The sequence below is a fragment of the Theropithecus gelada genome, chromosome X, assembly GCF_003255815.1.
Source record: "Theropithecus gelada isolate Dixy chromosome X, Tgel_1.0, whole genome shotgun sequence".
Taxonomy (NCBI): Eukaryota; Metazoa; Chordata; class Mammalia; order Primates; family Cercopithecidae; genus Theropithecus; species Theropithecus gelada.
The window spans coordinates 99,185,950-99,210,876 of NC_037689.1; the positions used below are offsets into that span (position 1 = coordinate 99,185,950).

At 39.9% G+C, this 24,927-nt stretch overlaps 1 protein-coding gene across 2 annotated transcripts in view; it reads left to right on the forward strand.

Moving 5' to 3' along the window:
- The window catches only part of CENPI (centromere protein I), a 68,214-nt gene extending 43,977 nt beyond the window's left edge, over nt 1-24,237 (forward strand). For both annotated transcript variants that reach the window (XM_025372650.1, XM_025372649.1), the window contains 7 exons: nt 234-328; nt 6,002-6,137; nt 7,095-7,219; nt 8,708-8,756; nt 8,888-9,106; nt 22,123-22,164; nt 23,405-24,237. In XM_025372650.1, coding sequence (XP_025228435.1) covers nt 234-328; nt 6,002-6,137; nt 7,095-7,219; nt 8,708-8,756; nt 8,888-9,106; nt 22,123-22,164; nt 23,405-23,539 — 801 coding nt within the window. In that variant the 3' untranslated portion in view covers nt 23,540-24,237. The remainder of the gene's footprint in view (nt 1-233; nt 329-6,001; nt 6,138-7,094; nt 7,220-8,707; nt 8,757-8,887; nt 9,107-22,122; nt 22,165-23,404) is intronic.
- The last annotated feature ends 690 nt before the right edge of the window (nt 24,238-24,927 follow it).

The following is a 24,927-nucleotide window of genomic DNA, read 5'->3' on the forward strand; positions in this document are numbered from 1 at the left end:
ATAAGTTAGGCAGTCCTGTTGAGGTATGTTTCTTGTAGAGAAAATAGCAAAATAAAGTTGTACGTGGCATTCGTCTGTCTTCTGAAGACTAATCATGTTGTAGAAGCAGCTGTTGGGTTCGAAATTGGATGTGGTCATCTCCATGGTCCTTTTCATCTCTAAGCCTCTGTTAGTTCTGAACACTGTTATGTCTGAATGATTTCATGAATCTTTTTTCGTTTTGTCCCCCTCAGTGTAGTGTTCTTCAGAGTCTGAAAGAGCTATTGCAGAATTGGCTGTTGTGGCTTTCTATGGACATTGACATGAAACCTGTTACAAACAGTCCTCTGTGAGTTATCTAACGGTCTTCCACAAGAGACGATCTGTATACAAATGTTTGCATATGTTTAATAGTGTGGCATGAAACCTAATTTTTTCATGTAAATGCTTAGTAGTACTTTTCTGGAAGACTTTTTTTGTGACTTTTCACTCTTCTTCCCCCACAATCCTGAAAGGAAGACTAATTCTCTAAGTTCCTATTATATAAATCAGAAGGCAACCCCTTATCTGCTAAGTGACTTCTTTCAAGAGTTAATACAAGAAAACACTAGAGAGCTGAGATTAGAATTTGCAACTTTGACTTTCATTCAGTTTAACTCATTTTATAAAATATATTCTTACATTTAAAGCCAATTTACATGACAGCTAGAAAAATCTGTAACGTAATTTTGCGTACAACTTTGTTTTTATGTTTCTGTGCTGTATTTTGGTTATGTGTGTTAATTTATCTTAACTTTGGCGTTTAAAATAAGAGCCCTAAGTTTTTGTTAAATGTGTGCTTTACCTTCGAAGTAAAAAAGACTAAATTTCAAGGAACGGCATAATCAGGTTGTTTTGACTCTTTCTACTTAAAATCTTTGCCTTCTCTTATATTCTTTTTTTTTTTTTTTTTTTTTTTTTTTGAGATAGAGTCTTGCTCTGTCACCTAGGCTGGAGTGCAGAGGCGCAATATCGGCTCACCTCAACCTCCACCTCCCAGCTTCAAATGATTCTTCTGCCTCAGCCTCCCAAGTAGCTGGGATTACAGGCATGTGCCACCATATCCAGCTACGTTTTTTTTGTGTATTTAGTAGAGATGGGGTTTTGCCATGTTGACCAGGCTGGTCTCGAACTCCTGACCTCAGGTAATCCGCCTGCCTCGGCCTCCCAAAGTGCCGGGATTACAGGTGTGAGCCACTGCGCCCGGCCGCTTCTTCTAAATTCTATCATCAGTCACATTTTTTGACATTTGACAGACTACATTATAGAAAATTGCAAATATAATCAGAAGTAGAGAAAACACTGCAGTGTTACCCTTCTGTGTCCATTACCCATCTTCAACAGTTATCAACTCTTGGTTAACCTTTTTTCATCTATAATACCTTTCACCTTTCTCTTCAATTATTTTTAAGCAAAACTCAGCTCCCATTTCAACTGTAAAAAATGGTACTATTATGACACCTAAAAAATTAGCAGTTCTTTATTTTTCCCCCTTTAAGATAGAGTCTCACTGTTGCCCAGGCTGGAGTGCAGTGGGGTGATGATAGTTCACTGCAACTTCCGCCTCCTGGGTTCAAACAATTCTCCTGTTTTAGCCTCCCAAGTAGCTGGGACTGCAGGCGCATGCCACCATGCCTGGCTAATTTTTGTGTTTTTAGTAGAGATGGGGTTTCACCATGTTGGCCAGGCTGGTCTTGAACTCGTGACCTCAAGTGATCCACCCACCTTGGCCTCCCAAAGTGCTGGGATTACAAGCGTGAGTCACTGTGCCTGGCCAGTAGTTCTTAGTATCTTTAAATATCTAACCAATGTTCAAATTCCCCTTAGCTTCAGTTATAAATAGCTGGTGGTTAGCTTGGCTAAAAGATGAGCCCAGACTAATTTTTCTGTATGTTCTTATCCCCATAGTAGTTTCCTATTTTGGTAGGAGAATAGAGAATAGAAGCTTCTTAAGACCTGGAAAATTGTTTTTAATTCTTCATATTCATTATTACATTGTTTCCATATACACCTGATCACTTTTAGAAGGAAATGGAGCATTAGTGGGTAGTAAACATCTTGTAAAGCTGTGCTTCTCAAAATATGGTCCTTGGATCATCACCATAACCTGGAAACTTGTTAGAGATGCAAATCTCAGGTCTTGCCCTAGATCTACTGAATTAAATCCTGGAGTTGGGGCCCAGTAATCTGTTTTAACACTACCATAATTCTGGTGCAAGCTGAAGTTTGAGAACCACTATCTTATCTTATCTTATCTTATATCTTATCTTATCTTATGTTTGTGGTAGGGTCTCTGTTTCCAGGCTGAAGTGCAGTGGCACAATCTTGGCTCACTGCAACCTCCGCTTCCCGGGTTCGAGCTCTTCTCCTGCCCCGGCCTCCCGAGTAGCTGGGAGTACAGGTGCTCTCCACCATGCCTAGCTAATTTTTGCATTTTTAGCAGAGATGGGGTTCCACCATGCTGGCCAGGATGGTCTCGATCTCTTGACCTCGTGATCTACCTGCCTCAGCTTTCCAAAGTGCTGGGATTACAGGTGTGAGCCACTGTGCCTGGCCAAGAACCACTATTATAAAGAAATTCCACTTAAACTTTTAATCTCTTCTATCTAAATTACATTAAGAATAGTATGTTTGAAATTGCCTCCACCTTCCCCCCCTCCCCACTATTTTTTTTGACACAGGGTTTTGCTCTGTCTCCCAGGAGTACAGTGACGCAGTCTTAGCTCACTGCAGCCTCGACCTCCCAGGCTCAAGCGATCCTCCCACCTCAGCCCCTGAGCTCTGACCACAAGCATGCACCACCACGTCTGGCTAATTTTTTTTTTTGTAGAGACAAGGTCTCACTGTGTTGTCCAGGTTGGTCTTGAACTTCTAGGCTCAAGCTATCCTCCTGCCTTGGCCTCCCAAAGTATTGGGATCACAGGCGTGAGCTACCACATCCAGTCCGAAATTCCTCTCTTTTACTTGTGGTTCTGCCTAACCTGCATTCCCCTCTGTGGGCTGCTGAGCCTGGACCCATATTTATTCATTCTCTATTCCCCCAGATAGGCAAGAGATTTGACAAAATAGTATGTTTGCATCTATAATCTTTGGCCGACTTGCAATGTAAGTCTCTGGTACCCCTGAAATAGCTGCCTTACAATTTCTGTATTATCTTTTCAAAAATCTTAGGATTCCTCTTTTATTAGTGTCATAAGTTAAGGTAGACAATTTAAAAAGGAATTCTGTTTTCTAAAATTCTTATATAAATGGAGATACATGTGGATAATTTTGCTTGCCATATCAATATTTGGCATTATATAGTATAGCTCAAGTTTTCAATAATTCTTTTTATTTAGTAAATATAGGTATAATGCCCTATTTTTGTCATGTAACCATATGCCATATCACTGTCAAAAAGGGAGTAAATTGTAGTTATATATCATAAAAAGAGAAGGGTAGAAAACTTCTCAACAGTGGTTCTCAAAGGGGGCCATTTCTGGTTGTCACAGTGACTGGGAAGAGGTTGCAACCATCATTTAGTATGTGGAAGATGGGGATGCTCAATGTGCTCCAGTGGGTGGGAAGTAGGAGGCAGTCCTGAACAGTGAATTGTTTCATCCAAAATGCCAATAGTGTCTTGTGGAGAAACACTTCAAAAGAGGCTGTGCTGAGCAATTGTCATTGTTTCAAATTATTTCAGACACAGTTGCCAAGTGCTACCAAAAATCATAGTTAAGATACAGTTATGCCTGTAATCCCAGCACTTTGAAAGACTGAGGCCAGCGGATCACTTGAGGTCAGGAGTTCCAGACCAGCCTGGCCAATGTGGTGAAACCTTGTCTCTAGTAAAAATACAAAAGTTAGCTGGGTGTGGTGGTGCATGCCTGTAATCCCAGCTACTCAGACTGAGGCACGAGAATTGCTTGAACCTGGGAGAAGGAGGTTGCAGTGAGCTGAGATTGCGCCACTGCACTCCAGCCTGGGCGACAGAGTGAGACTCCATCTCAAAAAAAAAAAAAAAAAAAGGATATAGTTTTGCAAATAGCCAGCTGGCTATGTGTAGTTGCTCACCTATTTGAATGGTCTCCTGATCCTTCCTTGATTGCCTTGGCACTGAATTATCGTGGTGGGCAGTAGTAGAGTTATCATCATCTCTGAAACTCTAAGCTTATACATGTTCTTTTCCTTATGCATAACCATTGTTAACTACCTAGATAGGAGGGCAAAGCTATGAATTCAAATTTGTAAGTCTTTTCCTAATCCATTTAACATTGTCAAAGATTGAAGGACAGTGGTGAGTAGATGGATGGATTGAACTAATACCCATATGTGCTGTAAGAGACTCCATTCATTGATCCGGGGATAATATAAAATAGCCAGATCTGCTTTTTTACTAGAAGAATAAAAGATGCCAAAAATTTTGCTAATTCCCTTTTAGGGTTGAATTGAATTCAAGTGAAAAAATATATATATATATATATAATGTATTTTTTTTTTTTTGAGATGGGAGTCTCACTCTGTCGCCCAGGCCAGGCTGGAGTGCAATGGCATGATCTTGGCTCACTGCAACCTCCACCTCCTGGGTTCAAGGGATTCTCCTGCCTCAGCCTCCCTAGTAACTGGGATTATAGCACCACCATACCTGGCTAATTTTTGTATTTTTAGTAGAGGTGGCGTTTCACCATGTTGGCCAGGCTGGTCTTAAACTCTCGACCTCAGGTGATCCGCCTGCCTCGGCCTCCCAAAGTGCTGGGATTACAGGCGTGGGCCACTGACCCCAGCCAAATTCAAGTGAAAATATGTTTAATAGCATTTTAGCTCAGGAATTAAGGCAAAACTGAGTTTTGATTTGTGTACTGTAGTTTTCCTTCGATCTGTGTTGCAGTGTTACTGACAGTATAGGAAATGATTCCTAAAGTCATTTTAATGTTTATTCCTTTAAATCACTTTTGATTTGGTTGGGATAAATTAGTTCTCATTTTTTCTAGTTTACTGTATCATTTTGTTCATTTTCACATTTTATCCTGAATTTTTTTTTTGAGACAGAGTCTTGCTCTGTTGCTCAGGCTGGAGTGCAGTGGCATGATCTTGGCTTACTGCAACCTCCACCTCCCGAAGCGATTCTCCTGGCCCAACTTCCCGAGTAACTGGGATTATAGGCACCCACCATTACACCTGGCTAATTTTTGTATTTTTAGTAGAGACAGGGTTTCACCATGTTGGCTAGGCTGGTCTCGAACTCCTGACCTCAAGTGATCCAACTGCCTTGGCCTCCCAAAGTGCTGGAATTACAGGTGTGAGCCACTGCACCTGGCTTGAATTTTTTTTTTTTTTTTTAAAACAGAGCCTTGCTCTGTTGCTCAGGCTAGAGTGCGGTGGTGCAATCTCGCTTACTGCAACCTTTGCTTCCCAGGCTCAAGTGATCCTCCCACCTCAGCCTCTTGAGTAGTTGGAACTAGAGGCATGCGCCACCACCTCACTTAATTTTTGTATTTTTTGTAAAGACGGGGTTTTTGCCATGTTGCCCAGGATGGTCTCAAACCCCTGTATTCAAGAGAGCCCCCAACCTTCGCCTCCCTAAGTGCTGGAATTATAGGCGTGAGCCACTGTGCCCGGCCCTGAATTTTTCATGTCACTTTTATGTGAACTTTTTTTCCCCACTTAACTTTTAATGGAATACCTATTTTTCTAATGGTTTTTATATATCTCACTTGAGAATTTTCATATCTGCTTGGCGCTTAATACTTTATTTCTCTGGTATTTACTAGTAGAGTCTGATTGCTTAGAATGTTCTATGAATTCATCTTAATGGTTCCCTGGAGGGCTAAGTGTAGTTTTGTGATTAATCACTGTGATTTTTTTAAAAAGTGAATTATACATTGGAGCACTGATAGTTTTTAAAATCTTCACCAACTTTTTGCTTTATATTATTTAGCTTTAGCTTGGAAATTGTGAACACTATTGCTACTCTGTATCTGAATGTTATGGTTTCTTATTGCAGAGAGACAACTTTGGGTGGATCCATGAACTCTGTGTCTAAACTGATCCACTATGTAGGGTGGTTATCCACTACTGCAATGCGCTTGGAGAGCAACAGTACTTTCTTGCTGCACTTTATTTTGGATTTCTATGAGAAGGTAGTACACATTACATTTTCCCCATTTGGATTTTTGTGAAGGCTGTCCACTTTACTGGCTTATTGTTTAAATTTTATGTACAACCATTAAGGTGGGCTATGATCTTATTAGCATCATTAAAATAACCTCACATTTTGAAGTTCATGATTATTTTCTCCCCAGAATAACTCACTTTCATAAACAAAGTGGAAAAACAAATGCCTTTATTTAGGGCCAGGTACCACTACATTGACCTGTGTTAATACTGGCCCTAGAGAGAAGTCTATCGTTAGCATTATTTTTTGTTCATCCCGTTCCCAACCCTGGCAGAAACCAAAAATATCTTGTTGTTTCTTCAGATCTCAATTTCTACCTTTCAACTGCCTTACTTCTCTTGCTACCTAGTACCCTTTTATTGTTTTATAGTATATGACCTGGACAGAACTATAGGTTGGTGCAAAAGTAATTGCAGTTTTTGCCATTGAAAACAATAGCAATAACCACAATTACTTTTGCACCAATTTAATATTATCCATGAAGTATCCATTATAGTCTCACTTTTCCCAGCTTCCTCTCTTTACTAATACCTAGTTGTCTTGTGTTATGCATTTGCTTAGAAGCATGCTCCTTTGTTTTCTAGGTTGACAGCTAACTCATATGATAAGTAAGTATTATGGGACTTAAGGAGAAAGAAATACTTCCTTAATCTACCCTGTCCCCCTAACTTTAAGACCTTTCCCTGCCAAAAAATGAAAGATTTGAGTAATGGCCTTCTGGAAATAATCCTCTATAGTGTGGTTGATGTTTGGTGAAGTATATTTTAAGCAAGCTTGTAGTTACTTGTTTATTTAGGAGTTAGGCATGTCCAAAGCTAATGTTATATTATTGCTTATCTTATACTGATGATTCTTTGGGTGAACTTAGTTGAGGAGTTCTGGGGAATACTCTATATACTGATGTTATCATTCTTCCTTCAAGGTGTGTGACATATATATAAATTATAACCTTCCGTTAGTGGTGTTGTTTCCTCCTGGGATCTTCTATTCTGCACTCCTCAGCCTGGATACCAGCATCCTGAACCAGCTGTGTTTTATTATGCACAGGTACAAAGCCTTTTTACCATTTTATGAAACAATGTATTATAATTCTCTCTTCCTCTTTCAGCTATAATACAATAAATATTCCTACTCGTCTTCTGCCAGGGCCTCTGGAAATCGGAAATGTGGCTTGCTTTTGGACATGACCTTCCGATATGAGGCCATGGTAGCCGTGTTGTTTTTAACTCCTCCACTGCTGTGGCTACGGAATAAAAAAAAAAATTCATAGTTAAGGACTTGTTGTGCAATGGTACTGTTGCACTCAGCGTTGTTCATTCTAATTGCTGTGTCTTCAGGAAAAATTAGTCATTTGGTGATAATTGCTTTGAGTGTTTGTAGGTTCTCTGGTAAAAATAACATTTTCTGGGAGATAAGGGGAGCTATTGCCAATTATGTGAAACTATAAGTATTATTTCTGGTCTCCTCTAATTCTTTCACTTGTGGACTGAAATTAGTTTCTTCAGTCCATAAGTGTGGACTTTTTTTTTTGAGACAGAGTTTCGCTCTTATCACTCGAGTGCAGTGACATAATCTTGGCTCACTGCAACCTCTGCTTCCCGGGTTCAAGCGATTCTCCCCCTCAGCCTCCCGAGTAGCTAGGATTACAGGCGACTGCCACCACGCCTGGCTAATTTTTTGTATTTTTCGTAGAGCAGGGTTTCACCATGTTGGCCAGGCTCGTCTTGAACTCCTGACCTCAGGTGATCCACCCACCTTGGCCTCCCAAAGTGCTGGGGTTACAGGCATGAGCCACCATGCTCAGCTTAGTGTAGACCTTGTTGGCATAACTTGTAGGACTGTGTCAAGGTTAAAATGTTTAAAAACTAATTAGTTGTTAATAGTTCTCAGACAAGAATTTCCCCTTTATCCTTTCTGCTGCAGCTTTTTTTTTTTACATTAGGAAAATATATTCTATATCAGTGACTGCTTTTGAGCCTCTATTAATTTTTTTTTTATTATTTTACTTTAAGTTCTGGGATACATGTGCAGAACGTGCAGGTTGGTTACGTAGGTATACATGTGCCATGGTGGTTTGCTGCACCTATGAACCCATCATCTAGGTTTTAAGACCTGCATGCATTAGGTATTTGTCTTAATGCTCTTCCTCCCCTTGCCCCCCACCCCCTGGCAGGCCCCAGTGTGTGATGTTCTCCTCCCTGTGTCCATGTGTTCTCATCATTCAACTCCCATTTATGAGTGAGAATTCTATTAGATTTTTAATAGTGAAACATTGAAAGCATTTTTCATTGCTTATTTTTTATTTAGTCAAGTATACAACTTAAGTATACAATTTATTGAGCCTCTGTTAATTTTCACTTGAGGAGAATGTACCACAAAAGGATAAAATCCTTAACTACACGACTGGATATTTGTGTATATGCACATTTGCATATATTTACATTTAAAATGTATTTTTTTTTTAATTTTACCATTTCAAAGGCATTATATTCAAAGTCATGTTAAATGTTTCATTCTGTTTGTTTTTTCTGTTAGGTATCGTAAAAATTTGACTGCTGCAAAGAAAAATGAGTTGGTACAAAAGGTATGAATAAGAAAGCTCTGTGTTAAATCACTTTTGTTTAAAAATTAAGTCTAGATATTTATGACCTGATGGGAATAAGAAGGAAAGGGAAAATAGGTGATAGTGACAATTTTTTATTTCTTTCCCGTTAGACAAAATCAGAGTTCAATTTCAGCAGCAAGACTTATCAAGAATTTAATCACTATTTGACATCAATGGTTGGTTGCCTGTGGACGTCTAAACCCTTTGGGAAAGGAATATATATTGACCCTGAAATCCTAGAAAGAACTGGAGTGACTGAATATAAAAACAGTTTAAATGTAATCCATCATCCTTCTTTCTTGAGTTATGCTGTTTCCTTTTTGCTGCAGGTAAGGGTATTTAAAGAATTTTTAGATTTTGTATTGTAATACTGTGATGGCGTATATAGGAAATGCCATAAATTTAATGTGTCTGAATTGTAAGACACGTGTTTAGTAATTTTTTTTTTAAGTAACAACTGAATTTTGGGCATTGTGCTAGGCTCTGAGATTCCAGTTAATTTAAGTAAGTTTCTGTCCTCTAAGAGAGCTTGGGCTTGTAGCAGAGATAGGCTTGTAAACAAATTACTCTAATACAGTGTGGCAAAATGAGAAAAGGTTCAGTTGTAAGAAGGATGGGGGAGTGATTAGTCCAGTCCTGCCTGGGTAGAGGTGGTGCTATGTAAGGAAAGGCTTCATAGATGTGGAAGCTCTCATAAAATCCTTCTAGACAAGATAGAAAATACAGGCTAGATGATAGTACAATTAGAGTTAGAATCTTAGTCAAAGACTGCTGATTTAATGGATTGATATCAATGGAGGAGGGTTTATGTTTGTGTGTGTCCTTTTAGGACTTAATTCTCAGCCCTGTCACTTTCAACATTATGTGTGTGTGACATGGAGAAGAACTCAAATGGTAGTATCTGAAATGCATGGATGAGACAACAGGGTGGAATTACAAATAACCTGAAAGAAGTTGGACTCAGGATTCCCTTAACAGACTGGAACATTGAGAAATCTAACAAAATGAAAAAAAAGTGTGCAGGGTGCGGGAGATATTCATTGAATAAATTTTAATATACGTATACAATGAACCAGGCACTATAGTGAGTAAGACCCTCTGAGTGTTGTCGTCAGAGAGCTTAACATCTAGTCAGGGAAGCAGTCATTAAACAGACATCTTAGAAAAAACAATAATGAGTGATACAATAGGAGAAAGTACAGAGATGAAAAAATATAAAGGGGCGCTAAGTTCAGGATTTGCAGAAATGATGCTGATTGAAATTTTGAAGCGTGAACATGAGCTTGTCAAGATAGGAACAGAGTTTGAGGAAAAGTGCAAAGATGCAGAGCAAATATAGAACAGAAGTCAGCAAACTTTTCTTGTAGAGGGCCAGATTGTAAATATTTTAGATTTTACAGGCCACATGGTCTGTGTCAAGAGTACTCAACTTTATCATTGTAGCATGAAAGCAACTGTAGACAAAGCATAAACAAATGGTTATAGTTGTATTCCAGTAAAAAATTTATTTACAAAGCCAGGTGTTGAGCTAGAGTTTTGGTCTTGGGCTGTGGTTGGATGACCCCTATGTTAGAGCCTGTCATGTTTGAGGAACATGAGGTAGAATTGTAGGGCTAGAGCGGTGATTCTACTCTGACTGAGCAGCAGAGTTGTCAGTGGTGCTTTTTTTTTTTTTTTTTTGCTTTTTTTTTTTTTGAGATGGAGTCTCGCTCTTTCGCCCAGGCTAGAGTACAGTGGTGCGATCTTGGCTCACTGCAACCTCTGCCTCCCACGATCAAGCGATTCTCCTGCCTCAGCCTTCCGAATAGCTGGGATTACAAGTGCCCGCCACCATGCCCGGCTAATTTTTATATTTTTAGTAGAGACAGGGTTTCACCATGTTAGCCAGGGTGGTCTTGAACTCCTGACTTCAGGTGATCTGCCTGCCTCGGTCTCCCAAAGTGCTGAGATTATAGGCATGAGCCACCACGCCCAGCCAGTGGTGCTTTTTCAAAGTGTACATCCTTAGCTGCTCCCATGCTGAGACTCTGATTTAATAACTCTAGGGTGACATTCAGGACCCACCTTTTAAATAGTTCTGATATACAACAAGAGTTGAGAGCCACTGGGCTAGACTATAACATGGTAGGAGATGAGGTTTTGAAATGTAGTCAAGGACTAGATGCTGAGGAAAATAATACATAAGCCTCTGAAACCATATTGATTGATTTGAATATTTGAGTAAGAATTATATTTTTTAACTACATAGAAGAATTTCAGAGACTATAGTATAGTGATTTTCTGATATTTCTTCTTGTCTTTTTCTCTTTTCTTGCCTTCATAATAACTTATCATACAATATACAAAAACCTGTGTCAAATTAATAATATTCATATTACTACTAACATGAGGCTACTAGATGAAATTTTAAATGTTTGCAGGTCTTTTTCCCGCTGGACTAAATCCTTCTGCAAATGTAAGGTGCACATACTGTATTTTACATGCAGTTAGGTATATTTGTTATTTCTGTTTGTTTTCGTGTTTTACAGATTGCCTTATTTTTCTTTTTAAGACAAGGTGTCATTCTCACTCTCTGTCCCCCAGGATGGAGTGCACTGTCACAATCTTGGCTCACTACAGCCTTGACCTCGGGGGCTCAAGTGATCCTCCCATCTCTGCCTCCTGAGTAGCTGGGACTACAGGCGTGTGCCAACGCTCCTGGCTAGTTTTTTCATATTTGTAGGGATGGAGTTTCGCCATGTTGCCCAGGCTGGTCTCAAACTCCTGAGTTCAAGCGAGATGCCTGCCTCAGTCTCCCAAAGTGCTGGAATTAAAGGTGTGCACCACTGTGCCTGGCTACTTTTTGTTTTTAGATTTTATTTTGAAATATGTAAAAATGTACATAATTCTGTACTATGAAAATCTCTCTTCTGTCCTTTCCTCTTCCATCTTTTACCATCTTCTGCCTTGAGATAACCATTTCTATTGCTTTTTGTTTTTTCCATCCAGTGTTTCCTTTCTTTAAACTTAGTAAGCATTGTTTTATAATCTGTATTTGATAATTCCATCGTCTGAAGTTTTTGAATGTCTGTTTCTGTTCCCCGCTTTTTTTTTTTTTTTTTTTTTTAACCTCTTTTGTGCTTCTTCCTCATACTGCTTTGTTTCTTTGTGTGCCCGGTTATCTTTGACCATGTGCTGGATACTTGGACTATTATTTTGTAGAAATAATTTGAACACTGAAATGATATCTTTCTGCACAGAGGACTTGCCTTTGCTTCTTACTGGTACCCAGTGGTGCTCTTTGTCTGGCACTACCCTAATCCAAGTTCTGTGTCTGAGATTCCCTGAACTATAGGAGGTCAGACTGCAAGCTTGTAAGAGGACTAATTTACTTCTGGTTATGTCTTACCTTGAAAGTATAGCCCATTGGGTTTCCAAGTTTAAAGTGGGGCATGATTTATAAGAGTTCCCAATTTTGGAAAACCCTGTGCTCTGAATTTAATTACCTTAGTTCTTTGAGGCCGTGGAAGTACAGTTCACTTTGGTAGCAAATTCCTCTGGATTGGCAAATTCCCTCAGGCCAAAAGTGATTTTGAGTATTAGACTGACTTCTTTGGGTTATCATCTTCTATATTTTGGCCTTGTAACTCCTTACCGTAGCATTAGCACCTTGTTACTTAAAAAAAAAAAAAATCTACCTTTTGTTATGGAAAAGTGTCAAACATAACAAAGGTAGAATAGCATGATGAGGCCAGGCACGGGGTGGCTCACACCTGTAATTGTAGCAGTTTGGGAGGCCAAGGCAGGCAGATCACTTGAGGTCAGTAGTTTGAGACCAGCCTGGCCAACATGGCAAAACCCCATCTCTACTAAAAGTACAAAAAATTAGCCAGGCGTTGTGGCACGTGCCTGTAGTCCCAGCTACTCAGGAAGCTGAGACAGGAGAATCACTTGAACCCAGGAGGCAGAGGTTGCAGTGAGCCGAGATGGCATCACTGCATTCCAGCCCAGGTGACAGAGCAAGACTCCATCTCAAAAAAAACAAAAAACAAAACACAAGAACAACAAAAAACAAATACACAGTTCAATGGCTTTTAGTTTAGTCATAGAACTGTGCATCCATCACTATCATCAATTTTAGAACATTTTCATTATTCCCAAAAGAAACATCACACCCCTTAGCTATCATTCCCCATGGCCTCCCACCTCCCAGTCTTAAGCAAACACTAATCTACTTTATATATCTATGTATTTGCCTGTTCTAGAAGTTCCTTTTTTTTTTTGAGACGGAGTCTCGCTCTGCTGCCCAGGCTGGAGTGCAATGACGCAATCTCGGCTCACTGCAACCTCTGCCTCCCGGGTTCAAGCTATTCTCCTGCCTCAGCCCCCCAATAGCTGGGATGACAGGCGTGTGCCACCATGCCTGGCTAATTTTTTTGTATTTTTAGTAGAGATGGGGTTTCACCATGTTGGTCAGGCTGGTCTCGAACTCCTGACCTCGTGATCCGCCCACCTCGGCCTCCCAAAGTGCTGGGATTACAGGCGTGACCCACCCGGCCCGGCCTCTAGAAGTTTCAAATCAATGAAATCATACGATATGTGGTCTTCTGTGACTGGCTTCTTTCTTTTTCTTTTTTGAGACAGAGTCTTGCTCTGTCGCCTGGACTGGAGTGCAGTTGTACCATTCCGGCTCACTGCAACCTCTGCCTCCTCGGTTCAAGCGATTCTCCTGCCTTAGCCTCCTGAGGCACTTGCCACCATGCCCAGCTAATTTTTTGTATTTTTAGTAGAGACAGGGTTTCACCATGTTGGCCAGGCTGGTCTCTTAACTCCTGACCTCAGGTAATCTGCTCAGCCTCCCATAGTATTGGGATTACAGGCATGAGCCACAGTGCCCTGCCTGGCTTCTTTCACTTAGCATAATGTTTTCAGCATTCAGCTGTCTTATGGCATGTATCAGTACTTTGTTTTTACTGATAAATAATATTCCTTTGATAGATATGACACATTTTATTCATTTATCAATTGATGGACATTTTTATTGTTTTCACTTTTTGGTGATTGTGAATAAGTATTCTTGTAAAAGGTTTTGTGTGGACATATGTTTTCATTTCTCTTGGGTGTATATACCTTGGGTATATATACTTAAGAGTGGGAATACTAGATCATATGGTAACTCTATGTTTAACCACTGCAAGAACTTCCAGACTGTTTTCCAAAGTGGCAGCACCATTTCACATTCCCATCAGCAGTATGTGAGAGTTCCATTTTCTCCACCTCTTTCCTAACACTTTTTATCTTTTTTTTTTTTTTGGTTCTAGCCATCCTGGATGTGTGAAGTGGTATTTCATTGTGGTATTGATTTGCATTTCCATGGTAGCTATTGATGTTTAACATCTTTTCATGTGCTTATTGATCATTTATATATTTTCTTTGGAGAAATTCTATTCAGAATAGAAATGTTTAAATTTTTTTTTTTTTAAGTTTTTTAGTTTCTTACTTTTTTTTTTTTTGAGATGGTCGTTCGGTAGCTCAGGATGGAGGGTAGTGGCACAATCACAACTTACTGCAGCCTCGAACTCCAGAGCTCAATTGATCCTCCCACTTCAGCCTCCTGAGTAGCTGGGACTATAAGTGCACACCACCACTCCTGACTCATTTTTTGTAGACAGGGTTTCACCATATTGCCCAGGCTGGTCTGGAACTCCTGGGCTCAAATGGTCCATCCGGGTTGGCCTCCCAGAGTGCTGGGATTACAGGTGTGAGCCACCACACCTGGCCCTTTGCTCATTTTTTAATGAGTTTATTTGTGATTTTATTATCAAGTTATAATAGTTCTTTTACATTCTAGATACAAATCCTTTATCAAATATGTAATTTGCAAAAGTTGTCTCCAATTTTGTGGGTTGTCTTTACTTTTTTGTTAATGTCTTTTGATTTACAAAAGTTTTTAATTTTGATGAAATGAAATTTCACTTTTTTTTCCTATTGCTTATGCTTTTGTTGTCAGAGCTTAAGAAATCACTGCCTAACCCAAGGTTATAAAGATTTACTCCTGTTTTGTCTGAGAATTTTATAGTTTTAACTCTTATATTTGGGTTTTTAAAATCGATTTTATCTCTTGTATATGTTGTGATTTAAGTATACAACTTCATTTTTGTGTGTGTGAGTACACAAATGTACCCACACCATTTGTTGAAAAGGCTACTCTTTCCCATTAAAATGTCTTGGCACCCTTGTCTAAAATCAATGGACCATAGATGTATGGACTCTTAATTCTATTTTATGGATCTATATGTCTATCCTTATGCCAGTAAATGCTGTCTTGATTAGTATAGCTTTGTAGTAAGATTTGAAATCAGGAAATATGAGTTCCCCAACTTGTTCTTCTTTTTCAAGATTGTTTTGGCTATTCTTGGTTCCTTGAAATTCCATATGAATTTTAGAACCAGCTTATTAATTTCTATAAAGAATCCAGGCCAGGCACAGTGGCTCACACCTGTAATCCTAGCACTTTGGGAGACTGAGATGGGTGGACCACCTGTGGTCAAGAGTTTGGGACCAGACTGGCCAACATGGTGAAATGTTGGCCATTTCTCTACTAAAAGTACAAAAATTAGCCAGGCGTAGTGGCACATGCCTGTAATCCCAGCTGCCAGCTACTCGAGAGGCTGAGGTGGGAGAATCGCTTGAACCCGGGGAGCGGAGGTTGCAGTGAGCTGAGATTGTGCCACTTCACTCCAGCCTGGGTGAAAGAGCAAAACTCTGTCTCAAAAAAAAAAAAAGAATCCAGCTGCTATTCTGATAGATAATAGCTTGTAATCTGTAGAAATTTGGGTAGTATTGCCATCCTAATAATATTCTTCCAATGCATGAACATCATATGTTGTTCCATTTATGTAGGTCTTCAGTTTTTTTCAACAATATTTTGCAGTTTTCAGATTATAAATTTTATACTTCTTTGGTTAAATTTATTCCTAAGTATTGTGTTTTTTGATGTTATCATAAATGGAATATTTTTCTTGATTTCAGTTTTGGATTGCTTATTGCTATTATATAGAAATGCAATTGATCTGCATCCATATATTGATCTTATATCTCATAATGTTGTTGAACTCATTTATTAGTTTTTATAGCTTTTTGGTATATTCCTTAGGATTTTCCACATACAAGATTATGTCTTCTGCAAATAGAGATAGTTTTGTTTTTTCCTTTTAAATTTGAATGCCTTTTCTTTGTCTTGCCTAATTGTACTGCCTAGAACCTCAGGTACTATGTCGAATAAAATGGCAAGAATGGCCACTTAATCGTAGGGAGAAACATTTCACTTTGTCGTTTGTCAGGTTGGGGAACTGCCCTTCTATTTCTAGTTTGTTGAATGGTGTTTTTTGGTGGAATCTCATTCTTCTTGCCCAGGCTGGAGTGCAGTGGTGCAGTCTTGGCTCACTGCAACTTCCACCTCCTGGGTTCAAGCAATTCTCTTGCCTCAGTGTCCCAAGTAGCTGGGATTATAGGCACCTGCCACTACGCCCGGCTAATTTTTGTATTTTTAGTAGAGATGGGGTTTTACCATGTTGGCCAGGCTGGTCTTGAACTCCTGACCTCAGGTGATCTGCCCACCTCGGCCTCCCAAAGTGCTGGGATTACAGACGTGAGCCACCACGCCTGGCCGAATGTTTTTTTTTTTTATTATGAATGGGTGTTAGATGTTGTGAAACGATTTTTCTGCATCTATAAACATGGTTTTGTGGTTTTTGTCCTCTATTCTACTGATATGGTATATTATATTAATTGAGGTTCAGATGTTTAACCAACCTTGCGTTCTTAGAATAAATCCTGTTTGGTGATGGATAACAATTCCCTTTTACACATTACTGGGTACTTTTTTTTTTGTAACCCTCTATAGCACACAGGCTTACTAAATTCAGGAAGGGCAACCAAAAACTCTTTTTACAAGTCTTATAGATTCTTGGAAACAAACAGATTTGACTATTGAATAAAAAATGTTAAAGCATATAAGTGACCAGTTTAGTTTGGAAAATAGCTCAGGCTAGATTGTCATGTAAGACTTTTATGAGGTAATGTTGAACTTCATAAAGACAAGTGAGTCAAGTGCAGCCGTAAATGATTGTAATGATAATAATTATTATGATGGTACTAATGTTTTGCCTTGCCTTTGTTTAATAACTTACCCTCTTTTTTTTTTTTTTTTTTGAGACAGAGTTTCACTCTTGTCACCCAGGCTGGAGTGGAATGGCACGATCTTGGCTTACTGCAACCTCTGCCTCCTGGGTTCAAGTAATTCTCCTGTCTCAGCCTCCTGAGTAGCTGGGATTATAGGTACCCGCCACCACACCCAGCCAATTTTTGTGTTTTTAGTAGAGATGGGTTTCACCATGTTGGTTAGGCTGGTCTCGAACTCTTGACCTCAGGTGGTCCTCCCTCCTCGGCCTCCCTAAGTGCTGGGATTACAGGTGTGAGCCACCGCTCCTGCCTTATCCTCTTTTTTTAAGTACCACAATATACATTGACTCTTTGATTATCAAAGCAGTCCTGTAAGGTTGTAAGTTTAGGCACCATTATTCCCATCTGAAAGGGGAAGGAATAGCCTCAGGAAGATTGATTTATTGCTAAAAGGGAAAAATAATTAACAATTATTTATTTGTTTATTTATTTATTTATTATTTTTCAGTGTTTTATTTCCATAGGTTTTTGGGGGACAGGTGGTATTTGGTTACATGAGTAAGTTATTTAGTGGTGATTTGTGAGATTTTGGTGCACACATCACCCGAGCAGTATACACTGAACCCAATTTGTAGTCTTTTATCCCTCACTCCCTTCCCACCCTTTCCCCGAGTCCCCAGAGTCCATTGTGTCATTCTTATGCCCTTGCATCCTCATAGCTTAGCTCCCACTTATGAGTGAGAACATACGATGTTTTTTTTTTCCATTCCTGAGTTACTTCACTTAGAATAATGGTCTCCAATCCCATCTAGATTGCTGCAAATGCCATTAATTCATTCATTTTTATGGCTGAGTAGTATTTCATCATATATATATGCCACAGTTTATTTACCCACTCATTGATTGATGGGTGTTTGGGTTAGTTCCACATTTTTGCAATTGCAAATTCTGCTGCTATAAACATGCATGCACAAGTGCCTTTTTTTTGTATAATGACTTCTTTTCCTCTGGGTAGATACCCAGTAGTGGGATTGCTGGATCAAATGGTAGTTCTACTTTTAGTTCTTTAAGGAATCTCCACACTGTTTTCCATAGTAGTTGTACTAGTTTACATTCCCATCAGCAGTGTAGAAGGGTTCCCTTTTCACCGCATCCATGCCAACATCTATTATTTTTTTATTTTATTTTTATTATGGCCAGGAATTAACAATTATTGAAGACTTGTGACTCGCCAGACTTGGCCTATAATGTACATATATGTATTAGGCCTCAAAACTAGGTATCACCATCCCTGTTTTACAGGAGAGGAAGCTGAACTCAAAGAGGTGGAGTAAATTGACCCTGGATCAGTGACAAGCAAGAGAGGACACTGGGGCCATGCACTGTGATTCATGCTTGTAATCCCAGCACTTTGGGAGGCTAAGGTGGGAGGATTGCTTGAGCCCAGGAGTTTGAGACCAGCCTTGGCAATATAGTGTGATGCTGTCTTTACATAAAAACTTAGCTTGGTTTGGTGGCATGCACCTGTGCTCTCAGTTACTTGGGAAGTTGAGGTGGGAGAATCACATGAGCCTAGGAAGTCAAGGTTGCTGTGAGCTGTGATTGCTCCATTGAACTCTAGCCTGGGTGACAGAGTGAGACCTTGTCTCAAAAACAGAAAGGGACATTGTTTTTCTTTTTCTTTTTTTTTTTTATTTTTTTATTTTTTTTTAAATTTGGGGTATTTATATGATATTTTGATACAGCATACAATATGTAATGATCAAGTTAGAGTAAATGGGATATCTATCAATTCAAACACTTACCATTTTTCCATGTTAAGAATATCCCAAATCTCTTCTAGCCACTTTGAAATATACAATAAATTACTACTTATAGTCACACTACTGTGATATTAAACACTAGAACGTATTCCTTCTATCTAACGTATTTTGGACCCATTAACCAACCTCTCTTCACACCTGTCCCCCACCCCCTTCTCCTAGCCTCCGGTGACCATCATTCTACTCTCTACCTCCATGAGATCCACTTTTTTAGCTCCCACATATGTGTGAGAACATGCAATGTTTGTCTTTCTGTGCTTGGCTTATTTCATTTACCATAATGTACTCCACTTCCAACCACATAGCCACAAATGACAGAATTTCATTATTTTGTATGGTTGAATAATATCCCATTGTATATATCTACCACATTATCCATTCATCTGTCGATGGATACATTATTGGTAGTTTAATAGGAATAGCATTGAATCTGTAAATTGCTTTGGGCAGTGTGGCTTTTTTTTTTTTTTTTTTCTTCCGGGAAAAAAAAAAAAGTGTCTCGCTCTGTCACCCAGGCTGGAGTGCAATGGCGCAATCTCAGCTCACCACACCCTCCTCCTCCCAGGTTCTAGCGATTATCCTGCCTCCGCCTCCCGAGTAGCTGGGATTACAGGCATGTGCCACCACCCCCGGCTGATTTTTGTATTTTTAGTAGGGATGGGGTTTCGCCATGTTGGTCAGACTGGTCTTGAACTCCTGACCTCAAGCGATCCACCCGCCTAGGCCTCCCAAAAGTGCTGGGATTATAGGCATGAGCCACTGTGCCCTGCCAATAGAGATCACTTTGGCTTCTTTTTGGAGTATGGGGTTTTAAGAAGAAGCCCGAGGGGGAACAGGAACACCCATTAGGTGGCTATTGCTGAAGTCTAGACAACAGATATTGATAGTGATTTGTATCCAAGGGGTAGTAATGGAAATTGACAGAAATGGACTGATTTGAGGTATATTGCAGTGGTAGAACAGATGGGACTTGATGATAGTTTGATTGGAAGTGGGAATGAGAAAATGACTTTTTTTTTTTTTTTCTTGAGACGGAGTATCCCTCTGTCGCTCAGGCTGGAGTGCAGTGTGTGATCTCGGCTCACTGCAAGCTCTGCCTCCTGGGTTCACGCCATTTCTCCTGCCTCAGCCTCCCGAGTAGCTGGGACTACAGGTGCCCGCCACCACGACTGGCTAATTTTTTGTATTTTTTAGTAGAGATGGGGTTTCACCGTGTTAGCCAGGATGGTCTTGATCTCCTGACCTCGTGATCTGCCTTCCTCGGCCTCCCAAAGTGCTAAGATTACAGGCGTGAGCCACCGCGCCTGGCCTTTTTTTTCTTTGTAAGACAGAGTTTCGCTCTTGTTGCCCAGGTTGAAGTGCAATGACATGATTTTGGCTCTCTGAAACCTCCGCCTCCCGAGTTCAAGTGATTTTCCTGCCTCAGCCTCCCAAGTAGCTGGAATTACAGGCGCCTACCGTGCCCAACTAATTTTTTTGTATTTTTAGTAGAGACGGGTTTTCACCATGTTAACCAGGCTGGTCTTGAACTCCTGACCTCCGGTGATCCGCCTGCCTCGGCCTCCCAAAGTGTTGGGATTACAGGCGTGAGCCACCGCGCCCGGCTGACTTTTTGGTTTTTTGACTTGAACAGTTGAGTTGGTGGTAGTTCCATTTATTATTAAGAGGAATACTGATGAGAGAACAGGAGAGGTTATTTTGTTTTGTGAGGAGGACAATTTGAGAATCAAGTTCTGTTTGACCTGCTTAAATTTGAGATGCTTGTTAGACATCCAAGAAAAAAATGTAAGTAGACAGTTGGAGCTTGGTGTTCAGAAGAAATGTTCAAGCTAGAGAAATAAATAGAATATGGAATTCATCAGTGAGTAGTATATTCATCAATTTCAAAAACTTTTTTTTTCATTTTCCTGCTCCTAAAAGATCAGATACATCGTGTGATCATTGTCAGTCAGGTAGGAATAATGGCATATTTGTCATTTGCTATTGGAGTGTGCACAGGCAGACTGCCAGAATCAGACTTTGCAGGATGAATGTCAGCAGCTTGGGGAAAAAATCTGGAGACAATATTGGAGCATTGTTGTAATCCTCAAAAACCCAATGATTTGGAGGGAGGGAGGGCAGAAGCAGTGATTCATACTTGTTATGGACTTTCCTGAAGCAGAAGCCGAAAGTAGTTAGCTTTATATAATTGAGACCCCAGCACCATTAGCTTTTAGTTCTTTTTTTTTTTGATGGAGTCTTGCTCTGTTGCCCAGGCTGGGGTTCAGTGGCATGATCTCGGCTCACTGCAACCTCCGCCTCCCAGGTTCAAGCAATTCTCCCGCCTCAGCCTCCCGAGTAGCTGGAATTACAGGTGCATGCCACCATGCCCGGCTAATTTTTGTATTTTTTTTTTTTTTTTTTTTAGTAGAGACGGGGCTTCACCACGTTGGCCCGGCTGGTCTCAAACTTCTGACCTTGTGATCCACCTTCCTCGGCCTCCCAAAGTGCTGGGATTACAGGCATAAGCCACCATGCCCGGCCTAGCTTTTAGTTCTTCTAAGAAATGCGTTGTATGTTTCCAGTAGCCAAGAGAGGACTTTGAATGTTCCCACAGCAAAGAAATAATGTTTACAGTGATAGATATGCTAATTACCATGGTTTGATCATTAAACAATGTATACACATATTGAAACATTGCATTGTACCACATAGATATGTACAATTATTATGTGTCAGTGAAAAGAAAAAAGAAATGGTACGTAACCAACACTATGGCACAGAGGATGATGTGGTGTGAAAAAATATAGACATCCCACAACTCAGAGGAGTTGTACTCTGAATAGAGGGATTGTACTCCGAATATGAAGTTTTAGAAGTACTTTCACCAGTTTATTTTGTTTATATTTACTATCTTATGTTTATAAAATGATATATGATACAAACCTGCCTACATCTAAAACAACTATTTTAATCATTCTAACAATTCTGTTAAAAAAGCATTGTGTTATACATAGTTTATTTATTTGAATAGAGACAAGGTCTCATGTTGACCAGGCTGATCTCGAACTCCTGGTCTCAAGAGATCTGCCCGGCTTGGCCTCCCAAAGTGTTGAGATTACAGGTGTGAGCCACTGTACCCGGCCTGTTATACATAGTTTAGGAGTTTTAACTTAGCAATAATTTTTAAAATGTTATTTCTTAAAGCTGATGGATATTTGAAAGGAATCCAAAAGTGATGGTAGGAATAGAACTTTGCAAATGAGCAAGTGAAGTGCCATCTTAATTTTCTGATGATTTGTACTAACCAAGTATTTCTATCCCCATATCTCCCCACTTCTTTTTTGTTTTGTTTTGTTTTTTGTTTGTTTGTTTTTAAGGAAAGCCCAGAAGAAAGGACAGTAAACGTGAGCTCTATTCAGGTAAATAAATTTACTTTCATCATGTTGAGGGATTTCATACAGCTTAATTTCATCAAGAGAATTTATGCCTTTCCTTTTTTCCAAACCTTAAGCCTGCTGCCTCCACAAAGTCAAAATGAAGTGTTTGCCTTCCAAATTCATTCCAATGACTTTAATGTGAATTTATTGGCACTTATTCTTTCTAGTCTTATCTAGGATATAACTCTTGATAGTTACAGTTGCATATATATAAAGTGTGACTGTAATGAGACTGGTGTAACAAAACCGTACATAGGCCGGGCATTGTGGCTCATGCCTGCAATCCCAGCACTTGGGGAGGTCGAGGCAGGAGGATCCCTTGAGGCCTGGATTTTTTTTTTTTTTTTTTTTTTTTTTTGAGAAGGAGTCTTCCTCTGTCCCCCAGGCTGGAGTGCGGTGGTGTAATCTCAGCTCACTGCAACCACTGCCTCCCGGGTTCAAGTGATTCTCCTGCCTCAGCCTCCCGAGAAGCTGGGATTACAGGTGTGTACCACCATGCCTGGCTAATTTTTGTTTTTTCAGTAGAGAAGATGTTTCTCCCTGTTGGCCAGCTGGTCTCAAACTCCAGACCTCAAGTGATCTACCCGCCTTGGCCTCCCAAAGTGCTGGGATTATGGACATGAGCCCCCGCACCCGGAGTCCTGGAATTTGAGATCATCCTGGGCAATGTAGCAAGACCATGCCTGTACTAAAATTTTAAAAAATTAGCCAGGCATAGTGGCTTATGCCTGTGGTCCCAGCTACTCGGGAGGCTGAGGCAGGAGGATTGCTTGAGGCTGGGAAGTCGGGGCTACAGCGAGCTGTGATCACTGCTGCATTCCAGCTTGGGCAACAAACAGAGCAAAACCCTATCTCAAAAAATAAAAAAACAAACCATATATAATTATCTCATTATCAAAAACTGCTATTTACATATTTAATATAGGCAGTAATGTAGTAATATTGGCTCCTATGTTATCTCCTAGAGTGTGAGAATGATGACACATTTCCATTGCGTAGTACTTAAATTTTTTTGCCAACATAATAAAATGGATGTTTAGCCCTTGGAATTGGGTACTTTCTGGTTTAAATGTTACTTAGTGACTGAGCTCATTTTCCCCCGGAACTAATTTTGATATGTGCATGCAGGATGCTGCAAACTCTTCCTAGAGAAAGAGAAGGAAATAGAGAAAAAGCATAGTAAAATATTTGATAAGTAATTTTCCTTTTTCTGTGCCTGCAGGGAAAGAAATGGAGCTGGTATTTGGACTATTTATTTTCACAGGGGTTACAAGGCTTGAAACTTTTTATAAGAAGTAGTGTTCATCATTCTTCCATTCCCAGAGCAGAGGGCATAAACTACAACAATCAATATTAAATGAATGTTGAGATAAACTGAGCATACTGGACAAAACTCCCTCCTCATTGCTAGAGCAAAATGGCTCACCTTGAGTTCCCATTTTCATTTTACTAACAGATTGCCATCCTCAAGGAGTACTCAGACTGGCCTTCTGTTCATGGCTTAGGAGAGCCTTGGTGTGGCTAACTGATTTTTAAAGATTTAGATTTTTTTTAGCCTACCAGTGAAAAATGGACCCCTTCATCATCAGGCTCTGCCTTCTACCAAATTATACATGAAAAGACACATCTGTTTTGTGGTAGGATTTTTTCACATTTTGGGGTACTATGAGCTGCATTGATGGAAGACAGCAGGCAATATGTGGTGACAGTTAATTCACAGGCATAAACATGCAAAATACTTTGCTGCCTCTGGGGATATTGTCATTTCTCTTACTGTGAACAACAGCACTAGCACCAAGTTAACAGGATGCAACATGTATGACTCTAAAAGCCCTAAGTAGTTGGTAACTTCCTGGGCCTTCAATCATAGCAATTTGATGAGGGAAGGAAGGAAAGAGGATTTGTTGGGTAATCAAGACATTCCTGTATATGTCTGATTTCATGGAACTGGTCTATTTTGTTTGTGTGTATTGTATATGTATATGTGTATGTGTGTGTCTATAGCTTCAGTTTTTAAGTGTTAAGGACTAAATAAACTAACTGAAATTTTACTTTTAGAAGGAATTCTGAAGTTTAAAAAAAATAATAGCTAGAATATCTTGCTGAAAATGTACTATAAAATTTTGCCTGCTGGGCGTGGTGGCTTACGCCTATAATCCCAGCACTTTGGGAGGCCAAGTTGGGTGGATCATGAGGTCAGGAGTTTGAGATGAGGCTGACCAATATGGTAAAACCCCGTCTCTACTAAAAATACAAAAAATTGGCCGGGCATGGTGGCATGTGCCTGTAGCCCCAGCTACTCAGGAGGCTGAGGCAGGAGAATTGCTTGAACCTGGGAGGCGGAGGTTGCAGTGAGCCAAGATCGTGCCACTGCACTCCGGCCTGGGCGACAGTGCGAGACTCTGTCTCAAAAAAAAAAAAAAATTTACCTCAATTTGAGAAGAATCAAGCTGAATTAATTTTTGTCTTTAAGGATGCATACTTGGGGTTCCTTTTTTTCCCCATTAAAAAAAAAAAAAAACCCTAAACTATATTATTGGATGGTGTTCAGACTAGAAATCCCATTCATCCATTGACTCATTTATTGATTCAATAAATATTTATTGAGCTCCTTACTCTGTGCCAGGTACTCTTCTGTGTGCTGGTTATGCAGTTGTGACCAATACAAAGTACTTGGGGCTTTTTTTGTTTTTGTTTTTTGAGATGGAGTCTCACTCTGTTGCCCAGTCTGGAGTGCAGTGGCAT